At 44.2% G+C, this 14,640-nt stretch overlaps 1 protein-coding gene across 1 annotated transcript; it reads left to right on the plus strand.

The window, feature by feature from the left end:
- The first annotated feature begins 26 nt into the window (after positions 1-26).
- On the plus strand, positions 27-10,353 carry TCEANC2 (transcription elongation factor A N-terminal and central domain containing 2). Its single transcript, XM_088479319.1, has 4 exons — positions 27-199; positions 3,804-3,945; positions 7,006-7,199; positions 9,904-10,353. The coding sequence occupies exons 1-4, from the start codon at positions 89-91 to the stop codon at positions 10,090-10,092; spliced, it is 636 nt and encodes a 211-aa protein (XP_088335445.1). The 5' UTR covers positions 27-88; the 3' UTR covers positions 10,093-10,353.
- The last annotated feature ends 4,287 nt before the right edge of the window (positions 10,354-14,640 follow it).

Genomic DNA, 14,640 nt, shown 5'->3' on the forward strand with positions numbered 1-14,640 from the left:
GCATACGTCATCAGAAGGCGACGTACTGGCGGCGCAGCAGTAAGGGAGGGAAAGGTGAGGGTGAGGGAGACATATTTACTCCTGGAAGATGGACAGGTTCATCATTAGAAACCCTGGGCAGCAGCAGACGGCGAGAGGGAAGGCACCAGCTGGGAAGCTTACAGGCTCCCTGGGCCAGGCCACTCTGCATTCCCTGAAGGTCAGTCTAGTAGTGGGTTAGAGGCTGAGCATGCTGAGACTTGTCGTTCCCCAGAAACTGGCTATCCATAGAAGTAGACTCGGCTGATAAATCAGGGTCACTGGTATTTTGGATGTTGCTAACTCTACATAGTGCGTTGCATTTATCTCTGCCATAATGAGCCATTCCTCATGGAGGTGCTTAGTTAAATAACACTTAAACATATACATTTTACCATAACAAGCCTAATCCAGCTGGGGAAATAAATTCAGAGCCGTGTTCACAGTTATTTATGTAGCGCACACATATTCCGTAGCACTGCACATCACTCCTTGCCCCAGTGACGCACAGAGTCTATGGCCCCTATTTAACAACGAAGGCAAGTACCGGCGGAATTTTTCATTTAGTATCACTGTGATGCTAACTAAAAATTCACTCTTCGGTGTTTACCAATACTTATTCCTACGGCGTAGTCCCGCAGAGCCCTCATCCTCTGCGAGGTCCTCCGCTGGGCTGCTGGCAGCAACGGGTCTCGGTGTAAAGCAATTGCACGACGGGGACTCGGCAGTGCCGGAAAGGCACTGCCGAGTCCCCATTGCCGGCAATGGGGAGCGCATTGCTCTTGCCATCTAAAAGATGGCAAGAGCGATGCTTGACAAACATGTTTGCTAAATCCAGAAATGGTGACATAACCCATCTAGCGAGCGCTAAAGGGGTTCTGCTTGGTTGTTAAATAGGGGCCATATATTCGCTATCACATAGACACACATACACAATAGGGAGAGTTTCTTATCAGAAGACAATTAATCTACCAGTATGTTTTGGATTATGGGAAGAACCGGAAAACTCAGAGGAAACCCACACAAATACTTGTAGAACATACAAACTCCACACAGATGGACCACGTTTGTTCCGAAGGCTGATGGAATTTATAAATGTTACATTGTTTAATTTGTATTGCAATTAAACTCTATACACTGTAATTTTTGCCTTCATGCTACTGAATGTCCTGTTTGTACTGTATTGCCTTTTTCCATTGCATCGTATCTGTCCACTTTAAACATTCTTTATTTTAATAACTAATTCCTGCACCCACTTCTCGCACACCTCTCTTTATAAATCACTTTTGGAGCTGCGCTCATACATTAGCAGCACTGTTCTTTTACCTGTATTTTTGAACATTTAACAACTTTTATCCACATTGTCTGTACATCACACAGCCTCCACTCCAGTTTTCATCTCGCTTATTACCTCATCCACAGCATGAACGCCCTTACTTCAAACAGCCCCCTTATTCAGAGTCTACATAATCCTCTACTTTATCCATCCCTATTCTCCCTCTCTAGTCTCCTCCACTTGCTGTTCCCCCTATTTTCTCTAATTAGTCTGCTTTCCAACCCTCTGCTTCTTTCCCCCGTCATTCCTGTTCCTCCACTCTCAACCACCTCCCTCCCTCCCTCCATGGCCTTGTTACCCCACCACTAAGCCCCATTCCCTCCTGGTTCTGCCTGTCACCTCCATGGCTGCCAAGAGAAATTCTGGGCTCAGATACAGCAATATCCTGTGGGACCACTGCATGTTGGGCATGGCTGCACCCATTTGTGGGTGGGTGTAGCATATGAGATGCACCCACTCACAGGAACATGGCATAGCACCCAGCAGCTGGGACTAAAGTATTCACTACTGTATTAGGATAGCGGGACAGTCCCATAATAGCTGCATGTTTAGCAGGATGTATGTAGATGCTAAAATGTAACACACAGAAATTAAAGTGCTACAGCTTTATTTTGTACATCTCTCATGTAACTAACACATAAACAATATCTAATTTCTGTCATAGAGATAGATATATGAAGAATTTAAGTTTGACATAACATCAGGTCATCTTATACACACACATTCCGCAGCACATATCCTAACCCACTGCTCCTTGCTCCTTCCTCACTATCTACCCCTCTGTGTCGCCCCTGTCTGTCTGCCCCTCCCCTTTTAGAATGTAAGCTCTCACGAGCAGGGCCCTCTTCCCTCACATGCTTCTCCTCCCCCAACTTATAGTATCTTTATGCAGCTAAGCTATGTGCATAAACCATGTCCTTGTCCTGTATTGTTTTATATTACTATTAACTGGGTTTTTTTTTTGTGTGCTCATTTATGTACTGTGTAAGGCGCTGCAGAATCTTTGTGGCACCATATAAATAAAGGATGATGATAATAATAATAATGTAACATTTACTTATTCCATGAGGATGCATCTTTTATGGTAGGGGGTAGGAAGGATGAGGGTGTTTCTAGCAGGGCCAGCCCATACCATTTTTGCACACCATGCAGGCACTAATCTTTTACTGACGTGATCACAGAATGGGAGAGGGCCTTTAAAACAAGTGCTTAAGTTACAGACTGAGAGAAGCCAATGTACTAACCACCCATGAAACATTAGTTGTTTTCCATTGTTACATGTACAGATATCACTGATTACTTAGCAATGTGCTGCCAATGTCGCATAATGGTTCCATGGTTGCCCAGCACATTCTAGTATTTATTATTCTATGTTGATGCAACATTGAAATTCGATGCATTAATCCGTTCTTTTGGTGCTTGCTTAAATAGTGACCTACTTTAGTAGGCGATTGCAAAGTCAGACCATAGCATTGACCAGCACTGTTCCCAGCTAAATGCGGACTAGGGCCCTGATTCGGACCCGCTCGCTGCCGCAGGCAGCTCGCAGGGTCTGTGGGCGTTTTTTTTTTTTCTTCTAGTCTCCAGGCCGCTCGCAAAGCTGTGGGTGTCCACCCACAGCTTGTGCGAGCAGGCTGGAGACTGTAACGATTAACGCGACCATCAGGCTTGTAACGAGACCCTGGGGTAGGGTCTCGGCTGCCGCAAGCCCAAGTGGACTTCCTGCTTTAATTGAGTAGGAAGTCCACTACTGACATCACTAGTGATGTCAGTAGGTCCTCCCACAAATGCTAGGCGTTCCTAAGGGCACTCCTGCGTTTGTGCAGCCACCCCCCGCCCCCCCTACAAAACGGGGTGAGCTGTCACTCACCATCGACAGCTGCTCCGTCTTGTAGCGATCCCCGCAGTGACTGAAGTTCAGTTGCTAGACGGGGCTCGCGCATGCCGGACGTGACGCATGCGCAGTGGCCAAACATCGAGCCGCTTGCGAATCAGGCCCCAGGTACATTTGTACAGTTCGTATTGCACCCATTGTAAAAATTATATTTTGTTTTCAAACTAAAATATTTAAACAAAATTGGGCCATTTTTAGGTTGGTGGGTGGGCACAAAGTCTCTAATCCACAATTGCCTATGTAATGAAAATCTTCAAATGCACAAGAGCAACACATGTAGTAAAGAATAGACCTTCCATTATTATGTATCGGTGAGCTCTTGAGCGCAAAAACAAACCCAGTGTATGCTGTTAGAATGTTATTATGCCTCTTCTGTAAGGGCACTCATATTTCATAAAGGAATGTCTATAATTGCCATAATAGAACATAATGATATTTTTGAGGGCTTGAGGTATGTTCCTTTATGTTACTGTATGTGTGCTGCTATGACTGTGCCCATTGAGGCTTCTTGTGTTAGCTTTCCAGAGGTAGTGTCTGACTTGCTGTCTCATTTAGAGAGTTGTGGTCCTGGAAGATATAAAGAGATGGAAATGTATCTTGGAACTGCCAAACCAAACCAAAGAGAATCTCTTGGACACTTTGTTACAACTGAAGAAGAAAATACCCTCCGAGGAAGTGATACGGTCCACGAAAATTGGTAAACATTCCCATGCTAGAGTTTCATCTAATGATACTTTATGCAAGTTATCTCTACACAAAATTCAGAATTCAGTGTTTGTTAGCGGTCACTTAAACTGTTACACAGTATTAACTGTGGTCTGGTACTATTCCCAATTTGTAGGACCCACAGGTGCCTGTAATACCCCTTTTCTACCAAACACATGGCTGCAACCCAGGACAAAGAGCACGGCTTGGAGCCAGGGTTTACCCCTTTTACATTGGTGACTGTACCCTATTATTTCTCGGACCTAGTGTTTATTCTAGCACCCTGCACCTGTCTGGGGTGTCGCTCTCTGATCTGGTGCTTCTAGCACACTCAGGTGATACAACAAACTGATTAGATACATACCAGAGTGCTAGAAGCACCAGAGCAGAGAGCAACACCCCAGCCAGGAAAGAGTAACTGCACGGGCTGTGACAGGTGCAGCGTGCTAGAATGAACACTACGGGCCCAGCTGCTCAAACTGGACCCGGGTCTTCCGGCGTTAGAGTAGATGCTTGGAGATGATGTCGTCACCAAGCGCTAACGAAGCCGCTAGTTTGAGGCATGACCTGTGTCATGCAGTTTACACAGGACCATTACCCGGGCCCTTCTTGGGTTCAAATGTAAGTTTAGTAAACATATGTCCAACTCTGACTGGTATCAGTGTTTTGTTTGTTTTTTATCATGTAAATATCAGGTTTTTTAATTTTTTTTTTTTATAATTTATGGACTTTATATGTATTTATATTTTATTGATTGGTTTAGACGATCAACTAGAGTCTGTTTGGTTTGTGTTAATTCTATGTTTATTTAACACACCAGATTTATATCTATTTGTGTGATCTATTACTGTTTATATAGTTTGGGTCTATTTGCATATATACAGTCAGGTCCATAAATATTGGGACATTGACAGAATTTTCATATTTTGGCCTCTATTCACCACCACAATGGTTTTGAAATGAAACAAACAAGATGTGCTTTACCTGCAGACTTTCAGATTTAATTTGAGGGTAATTACATCCAAATCAGGTGAACGGTGTAGAAATTACAACAGTTTCAATATATGCCTCCCAAAAGTAATGGGACTATCAACTCAAAAGCTATTTCATGGACAGGTGTGGGCTATTCCCTCGTTATTTCATTATCAATTAAGCAGGTAAAAGGTCTGGAGTTGATTCTAGGTGTGACATTTGCATTAGGAATCAGTTGCTGTCAACTCTCAATATGAGATCCAAAGAGCTGTCACTATCAGTGAAGCAAGCCATCATTAGGCTGAAAAATCAAAACAAACCCATCAGAGAGATAGCAAAAACATTAGGTGTGGCCAAATCAACTGTTTGGAACATTCTTAAAAAGAGAGAACGCACCGGATAGCTCAGCAACACCAAAAGACCCGGAAGACCACGGAAAACAACTGTGGTTGATGACAGAAGAATTATTTCCCCGGTGAAGAAAAACCCCTTCACAACAGTTGGCCAAATCAAGAACACTCTCCAGGAGGTAGATGTATATGTGTCAAAGTCAACAATCAAGAGGAGACTTCACAAGAGTGAATATAGAGGGTTCACCACAAGATGCAAACCATTGGTGAGCCACAAAAACAGGAAGACCAGATTAGAGTTTGCCAAACAACATCTAAAAAAGCCATTACAGTTCTGGAACAACATCCTGTTGACAGATGAGACAAAGATCAACTTGTACCAGAGTGATGGGAAGAGAAGAGAAGGAAAGGAACTGCTCATGATCCAAAACATACCAACTCATCAGTGAAGCATGGTGGTGGTAGTGTCATGGCGTGGGCATGTATGGCTGCCAATGGAACTGGTTCCCTTGTATTTATTGATGATGTGACTGCTGACAAAAGCAGCAGAATGAATTCTGAAGTGTTTCGGGCAATATTATATGCACATATTCAGTCAAATGCTTCAGAACTCATTGGACGGCGCTTCACAGTGCAGATGGACAATGACCCGAAGCATACTGCAAAAGCAACCAAAGAGTTTTTTAAGGCTAAAAAGTGGAATGTTATGCAATGGCCAAGTCAATCCCCTGACCTGAATCCGATTGAGCATGCATTTCTCTTGATGAAGACAAAACTGAAGGGAAAATGCCCCAAGAACAAGCAGGAACTGAAGACATTTGCAGTAGAGGCCTGACAGACCATCACCAGGGATGAAACCCAGCGTCTGGTGATGTCTATGCGTTCCAGACTTCAGGCTGTAATTGCCTGCAAAGGATTTGCAACAAAGTATTAAAAAGTGAAAGTTAGATTTAGGATTGTTTAGTTTGTCCCATTACTTTTGGCCCCTTAAAAAGTGGGAGGCACATATAGAAACCATTGTAATTCCTACACCGTTCACCTGATTTGGATGTAATTACCCTCAAATTAAATCTGAAAGTCTGCAGGTAAAGCACATCTTGTTTGTTTCATTTCAAAGCCATTGAGGTGGTGAATAGAGGCCAAAATATGAAAATTCTGTCAATGTCCCAATATTTATGGACCTGACTGTATATCTCTATAATCTATATATCTCTATCAAGGTGATAGGGTACTAATCCTTGCGCTAAACCATTCAAACGTTCTGTTCAACAAGAATCAGTATGAAACAAGTTCAATTTATTCGTCCACTATGGTTCTGATATATACAGCGGCTGCTCGCGTTTTTCCATACGGACCCTTGTTGTATGGTTCCCAGTAGTGCCTAATTGATAAAAGTACTACACTATGAGGCGCTTGTTTTTCACCTTTTTGTTTTGCATAATATATATATATATATATATATATATATACAGTAGATAGAGTGCTGCTATGTTTTAATACTTGTTCTGTGTTTAGTGGATTATTTCAGTTAATGTTTTATTTGCACGGTATCGGATTTTTCAGTCCATTGTCTGAGCTCAGCGATTTGGTTTTCTTCTATTACTGACTTTTTGAAAACAGTTTTGGGGAATCTAAAGGATCTTGTATGTCTGATCTCTTTCATGGGATCAGCACTAATTTTAATTTAATTTACTTTTTATCAGAGCTAACAGTATGTGTTCCCATCACAGGCGAAGCAGTGGAAAGCCTGCATATACATAGTGACAAGGACGTATCTGACCGAGCTAAGGAAGTACACACTCAGTGGGAAAAATACATACAGGAAAACCGCTGCAAACCAACCATAGAAGTGAGGAGTGATGCTGCAACCGAGAAACTGCGCAGCAATGCCAGGCGGATGCTGTGTGAAGTCTTACATAAGGAGGTAGGAACCATATAAATGGAATGGGTTGGGTACAGGATCTCGGCGGTCACAATACCAACAGCGGCATCCCACCAGTCAGAATCCCAACACAAGTATCCTAATCCTAACCCCTAACACTGGGTACACGCTGAGCGATGATCACTCGTTCCATCCTTCATTACAATGCATGGCACCGCATGCAATATCGTCCGGTTTGATGTGTAGCACCTGTAGTAAACCTGACGACATCGCATACGACCGCAGTCGCACATATCGTGCATACAGACTGCACGATATGTTAATTTGGCGAAATCGTAACGACATCGTCTGTGTGTACCCTACCTAACCTTATCCCCCCCCCCACGCAGCCTAACCCTCTCACTAGTGCATAGCCCTAACTATAACCCTGCCCCTAAACCTACTACTTACCATTGGGATGCCGGCGGTCGGGATTCTGTAGCAGGGAATCTGACGCCGGTATCATGGTGACTACATCCCCAGAGGAACATACTGAATCCATGCTTTTCGGTTGTAATCAGTGGCAGCTCAAGACACGGGCTAGCAGGGCCGTCACCCGGAGCGTCATGGCCTGATGGGGGCAGCCCTGCCTGAAGATTATTGCACTCGCCACCGCCCGGCTCCGGAAAAACCCGTCCTCCTCCCACCCGCTGGCATTATTGGTATACACACTGGGGGAGGGAAGGGCCGGCATCACAGGACGGCGCTGGACGCTGAAAAATCTAGCGCTGGCCCTGGTTGTAATTCTGCTTACAGTCAACTCTGCTAACATTCCCTCACTGAGCATTACCTATGTGACTGAGCATTACCTATGTGACTGAGCATTACCTATGTGACTGAGCATTACCTATGTGAGAACGCCCGTTACAGCCCTGTTTTGCCTACTCATGTGGTGATACAACTAAAATGCATCTGATTCTGGGTCGATGTTGCCCAAGTGCGCATGCGCACGACGGAGGCGGCTCCGTCGTGCGCATGCGTGAGACCCGAATAACGACGGCCAAGCCGTCGTCTCGCACCAAAGGGGGCGTGTTGTCGATGGTGATTGACAGCACGCCCCCTTTGGTGGGCGTGGCTGCCCAGACGGAGGTGTTCCCATGGGAACGCCTGCCGTCTGGGGTCGGCCCCACTGACATCACTAGTGATGTCAGTGGGAGTGCTTTTGGCTCTGATAGAGCCAAAAGCACTCCAGGGCTTGCGGCCATGAGACCCTACCGCGACCTATCATTTTGGCCGCTCGCTATAGCTGTGGGTGGTCACCCACAGCTATGCGAGCGGCCAGGAGGCCGTTCCAAAAAGTAGGAGGGACTGCCCTGATTCAGAGCGAGCGCTCTGTTAGAGCGTCCAGCTCTGAATCAGGGCTTCTGTATGGCCACTACTTGCATACACTGGCTTAGGAAGAATACTGAGGATGAAAACACACAAGGTTTGCTCTGCAATCGGGCTGGTGTTCATCCCTGTATCAGCCCCAAAATGAGCATATTGCCTACATATGGAGGAGGCTACCGGGTTGATGGTGAGATGCTATTCATGAAATGCAGCTTGTCGGTTCAGTAGGAAAATGGGGGGGCGGGGGGGGGGGCTGGGCTGCACATCCTAATTTAAACATAAGAAGAGGTGCTGCCATGCTGAGACCTGTAGTTCTTCTAATGCAGAAACAAAAGAAAAATGCAGATGCACACTCTATGCGCTAAGAATACTGATGATCAAAATATTTATTATAAACTCCCAACAATTAACATGTTTTTTTTTAAAATAAGGTTGTTGGTACATGTTTCCCCACCAACCTCGTTTACCAATTACATCAACATTGGCTGTGCCCCCATAATGGCTGGCTGTACGTCAGGGACACCGTACAGCCAGCCATTATGGGGGCACAGCCAATGTTGGAATGCAGTGTATCAATTCCAGAGGGTTCAGTGCTGTTTTGCAGCTGTTACAATTGTGTCAAAATATTATTTTGCATTTGTGGCTAACATTCACTAAAATACAGCATTCATGATGGACCTGTGGGTCCCAAAGTTCAATGTGTAAATTCTGGAATGGTTCTACAGTACTATAATAATATTACAAACTTTGATGCATTACAGTCATTTTATTTTGACCTTGCAAAAGGGGCATTAAAAAAACAAAGTCTTTCTTTCCTTTTAATTGGAGAAATCACAGCCCATTTTTTGTTTTCCGGAACAAGTACTTAAAATAAATTAAATAATAGGGCTGAACCGCACGCACTCTGTGTAATAATATTAACTGTTAGCATGTAGCCTAATACTTATTAAATCTGCAATGTAGGTTTAAAGCTGGGTACACCTGAACCACAGGGCGATGTGGTGTAACGATATATGGCATCACTGTACACACTGCACAACCCGCTAGGCGATATATTGTATTATGTTGGATTTGCAGAACATTCAATGGGACAATGTGAAAACCTGATTCATCATAAGATAAATTGGGTGGTTTTCACAGACGATGTAGCGTGTACCTATATTTAGATGGTCGGTGATACCGCCCTTTTCCTTCTCCTCCATCTACCCCACTATGTTTTTGTTTGTTTTCTTCCTGTTTACATGATTGCTTGTTGTTTGTTTATATTTGACCAAACACCTCCTTATAGGATGTCTGGCTGATTAAGCCAGTAATAACATCCTGTACATAAGGCACTGGCCAACAGGCATCACATTGGAGTTGTCTTCTCTCACATCAGGTTGGGGATTCTTTGGCTGAGTGTATCGAACGTGAAGTTTTCCACCAAAGCGCTCGGCTGATCAATGTTCACTATCGCAGGACGGTCCGCACCCTGGTGTTTGTTCTGAAGCACAAGCCAGAGATACGATCGCAAGTCAGGGATGGACACTTACCCATCAATCAGTTGGTGCAGAATCACAAGAAATAATGTGATAACCATATAGACTGTACGGGGACAGAACAACCACCACATTGGACATTTCATTACTGCACAAATGCAGGTCTGCCTAAGCCGTAATGTCTTGTATATCAAGCTGACATTAGTTCCCTTTTTAACATGCAGAAGAAAATTCCTCAAAATATTAAAAGGAAGAATTATTAAAACTGAAACATTGACGTTTACTAAATAAATATTTTTTTACAATTTTTATTTTTTTTATATGCAGAATAAAAATCTTAATGAACTTCATTATTGTTCTTGTTGATTTGTAAAGCGACACAGGTCTCTGCAGCGCCAGACATTGGGGAAAACAACATAACATACAACTTAGACAACATACAAAGTAGACAACTTATAGACCTGATAACATAGGGTGGGTATGGCCCAATGTTATGAAAGTTGGTGCACATGTATGCTAGATGGGTAAGGCATAGTGTAGGCATACTAATAGTACGTCCTAGTGTGAGCCCAATGACAGCAGCGTCTCAGTCCACTCCCAAATAGCCAGTGATCAATATAATAGTCAGGATAACTCTGCATCCTTGAAGACTCTACATATTAGAGTAGGGGTGGGCAATAAGCGGCACCCTTGCTGTTGAAGAACTACACATCCCAGCATGCTCTGCCACAGTTTTGGTATTTGACTATGTTAAAACTGTTGCAAGGCATGCTGGGACGTGTAGTTCAACAACTGCTGGAAGGCTGCTTATTGCCCACCCCTGTATTAGAGTTAGGAACAAATTCCAATAAAGGTGTAAAAACACTCCTGGAGATACCACGTTGTGCAAGAGGGGCAAAAGCAATTTGCCTTCTCACAGGGGAAATACTGGCAGCACCCATATACTGTGCAGCTTAATACCTATAGTGCCATTTAGCTAACATAGAAACTCTCCCTCCTATCTCTAAATATATTTACATATTCTATCTAAACATAATAAGTTTGTCAGTGTTTTACGGTGAGCTCCTTCCTTTGTGTGATGTTGGGTGGGATATAGTTACCCGCTAGGCTAAGCTCAATCAAGCCGAGAGGGGAGAATCGTCTGGAGTAAGGAGATGGGACCTTAAGAGCTAGCGAGGACCCCATCAAATAGATCATGGAAGGTAACAAAGCTTTTGTTTTTATTTTAGTATCTCACACTCCACCCATAACTAACATTTTAGTTCTTGGCGCAGTTATCGTTTGACTGATAATAACATGTAACATATAAAGGTCTTGATTCAGCAGCGATCCCAAATGCGATTACGCACGCAATCGGATGATTGTTGCGTTCTGTGTATGCAGCATAGCACGTGAACACTGCACTGCGATCAGAACTGCGTTCACAGTGAGTACGTAGACCCATCGCAGAGTGGTTGACAGGAAGCACCGTTTGGGGAAGCGGTCGGTGAAACGCCGGTGTGCCAGTGCATTTGAAAGCTGTTACAGGGGCGTGCATAAATTAGCACTGCGATGCCGTACGCAGATTGAGCTTCCACTGCGTGCGATGAAGTTGGCTATACCTGAGTAAGGTCAGAGCTTGTGCAAGTGTGCGTGAGGTTGCGTTTGTACTCCATGCTACCGATGGTTTCACAGTCTTGCTAAGTATTACGGATGTGTTTAAGGTAAAGGGGGCGTCCTTATGTTGTGCTGCGTATGGCATTTTGATTGCAATCATTAGTTTATCATCGCAGTGAGACTGCGTGCGTAATCGCTATTGCGATCCGTACTGAATCAGGCCCAAAGTCCCTTCAAACAGTCATTTGAAATTCTACACACACTCAAACACTAACAAAATGTTATTACTTATCACCTCTATATTATAGGAGCTTTGATTCTTTCTATAGGAATAAATTTTATACAAATGTGTCAACATACACCCATCTTGAAATCACACCAAATAGCCCCGATTGGCGCACCATGAAAAATGCCACTATGCTGCGCCATGCTGCTTTGTTGCTCAATATTTTACTCTATTTGCTCCTTTTTAGCACTGCTTAGCCAAGAAAAAGCACAAGTTACACGTAACCGCAACTGTATGTGTGTGCTATAGCTATGCGATAAAGACACTAATCTGAGAAAAAGGCAGAGACTAGGGGGCGTCGTGACTGAGCCGCGTCATGCGTTCCGTCACGCAGCATTGTGCAAACTAACACTGCCACAACTGTGAGAAAAGTACAAATAAAGTTCTCAGTACACTACAAGTCTGCCAGTGTGTGGTTGCGGTGCGAAAAGGACACTAAAATGTGTGCCCAGCGATGCGACAGGCAACCACAGTGGCGGTGGGCCGACATATCGAGCGGCCAGTACACATCAGATGATCCGATGCCCGACCGCCTGATATGTCAGCACCAGCCGCATCCGCTGCATAGGGTTGTCAGTTGCATTGTCAGATTGAGCTGCATGTAGGGTCGACCTGACGATGCGACTGACTGACTACCAATAGGGAGCATGCATGGCCCCCGACATAGGGCGTACACAAGTGATTTTGACAATATATTGGACCGATCCGTTGGGTCAGATGAAATATCGTCTAATGTTTAACCACCTTAAGTAGCGCAATATAGTGCAAATACACTAGTGGGTATATTTAGTGAAGTGGAGGTGTTGCCCATAACAACCAATCAGATTCTAGCTATGTTAGAAGGTGCTAGATAAGTAAGTAGAATCGATTGGTTGCTATGGACAACAACTCCACTTCTATTAACCCGCACTTTAGTAGATATACCCCTAGTTGTATGAGGACACATCTGTACATGATTGATGTATAATTGTATGGCTGTTAAAGTGAATACAGGTTGAGACCATTTTATTTTGAATTATATGGATGTTTAAAGCACCTTTTAATATATGTGTCATCAGACCACCACATAATGTACAATAAATACATGACTGCATGTAATGTCACAAAGATTACACGCCCAATATAAGTGACCACAATTTTCTTGCCGGTCGGTACAGGGATGGAAGATCTATAGTGTCCAGATAGACGGTCAATAGGGTCAAATGATCGACAGTTAAAAGGTCAATCTGGACTTAGGTTGACAGGGTCAAATACGGGGGTATCTTAAGAGAGGAGGGGCCCATGTACACTCCCCGTGTGGGGCCCCCTCCACTCTCCCCGGTGGCCGGCAGCCGACTGACGCGGCTGGACAGCCACCGGAGCATTAGTAGACTCCGGGCACTAGAGTGTGCCCGGAGTCTAATGCGCATGCGTAGAACACAGGAAGAATGGCTGCAGCGGCCGTTTTCCGGTGTTCTGAGCAGCGCTGACACCCGACGCGGGACCACGGACAGGTAGGTTTGAACTAATATGGGTGCAGGGCCCCTCTGCACCCATTATAGATACGCCACTGGTCAAATGGTCGCCACACAGAAAAGGTAGACACATGGTTTTTCAACATTTTTCATTATTTTTAGGATTATGGTTAGGCACTTGGCGGAGGGTTAGTTAGGCTGCAGATGGAGATGGTTAGGCACTGGGGGCAGCAGGGCCGGATTATGGGAGGGGTGACAGGGGTTGTCGTTCCGGGGCCCCCACACATAGAGGGCCCTCACAACCAGCACAAAAAAAACAGCACAGAGTTTAGTTGTCTATGCTCTCTGGTCCCTCTCTCCTGTTAGGGAACAGCTTAGCAGCCGCTGAGGAGCTTCAGTGTTGTACAGTCTCGCAAGACTTTGACTGCAGAAGGACCAGAGCAGCAGCCGGCGGCCGCGGCTTGAGAGTGAGAGGCTGTCAGCTCAGCAGACTCTGACGTCTCACTCAGCTCTAAGGCACCATTTTTACTCTGCTCCTCGGCTTCCCATGGTGTGGTTGGGAGCTGATAAGCTCTCCTCAATCAAGGTAAAGTTTGTTGTGTGTATGCACTACAGTGTGTGTGTGTGTGTGTGTGTGTGTGTGTGTATGTATGTATATATATATATATATATACTGTATGTATGTGTGTGTGTGTGTATATATATATATATATATATATATATATATATGTAATTGATAACTTTATTCCAACAGGTCACAAATTCATGGCAATGTGACATTACCCCACCGATGCTGTCAGCAGGCTATATGTATATATAACTTATATATTTGTGTAGATAGATATATTTGAATTTTAAATTCCAGTTTGTTACAACAATTGGTTTAAATTTTAATAAATTGAAATTTCAAGTTCAAATATATTTATCTACACACACATACTGTATATAAAAAGAGAGAGAGCAATTTATTCATATACTGTGTGTGTATGTATATATGTATGTATATACACACACAGTATAGAACATTGGTACAGCCAGCATGTGCTGAGTAGTTAATTTCTTGCCGCCCATGTCTGATATAGATATATATATATATATATACAGACACACACACACCTTGTAAGCGACGGGACCAGACGGGATGGCAGCATCGCCAGCGACGGCAGGGGCCATGCTGCATTCTGCAGCATTGCCTTCGCTAACAATGTCACCCATTGGACATGCATGCATCGGAGCGCGCATCGTCAGCGTGTACACACTGGCCGGTGTGCCTGATATGTTGCTCCAATACGCCTGATTGG

The sequence above is a fragment of the Taudactylus pleione genome, unplaced genomic scaffold (assembly GCF_031769625.1).
Source record: "Taudactylus pleione unplaced genomic scaffold, aTauple2 ptg000230l, whole genome shotgun sequence".
Lineage (NCBI taxonomy): Eukaryota > Metazoa > Chordata > Amphibia > Anura > Myobatrachidae > Taudactylus > Taudactylus pleione.

Excerpts from the sequence above, each read along its gene's own strand:
- TCEANC2 (XM_088479319.1), top strand. The coding sequence starts at position 89 with ATGGACAGGTTCATCATTAGAAACCCTGGGCAGCAGCAGACGGCGAGA. Across the intron at positions 200-3,803 it reads CCACTCTGCATTCCCTGAAG|AGAGTTGTGGTCCTGGAAGA; the intron begins GTCAGTCTAGTA and ends TGTCTCATTTAG. Across the intron at positions 7,200-9,903 it reads GTGAAGTCTTACATAAGGAG|GTTGGGGATTCTTTGGCTGA; the intron begins GTAGGAACCATA and ends CTCTCACATCAG.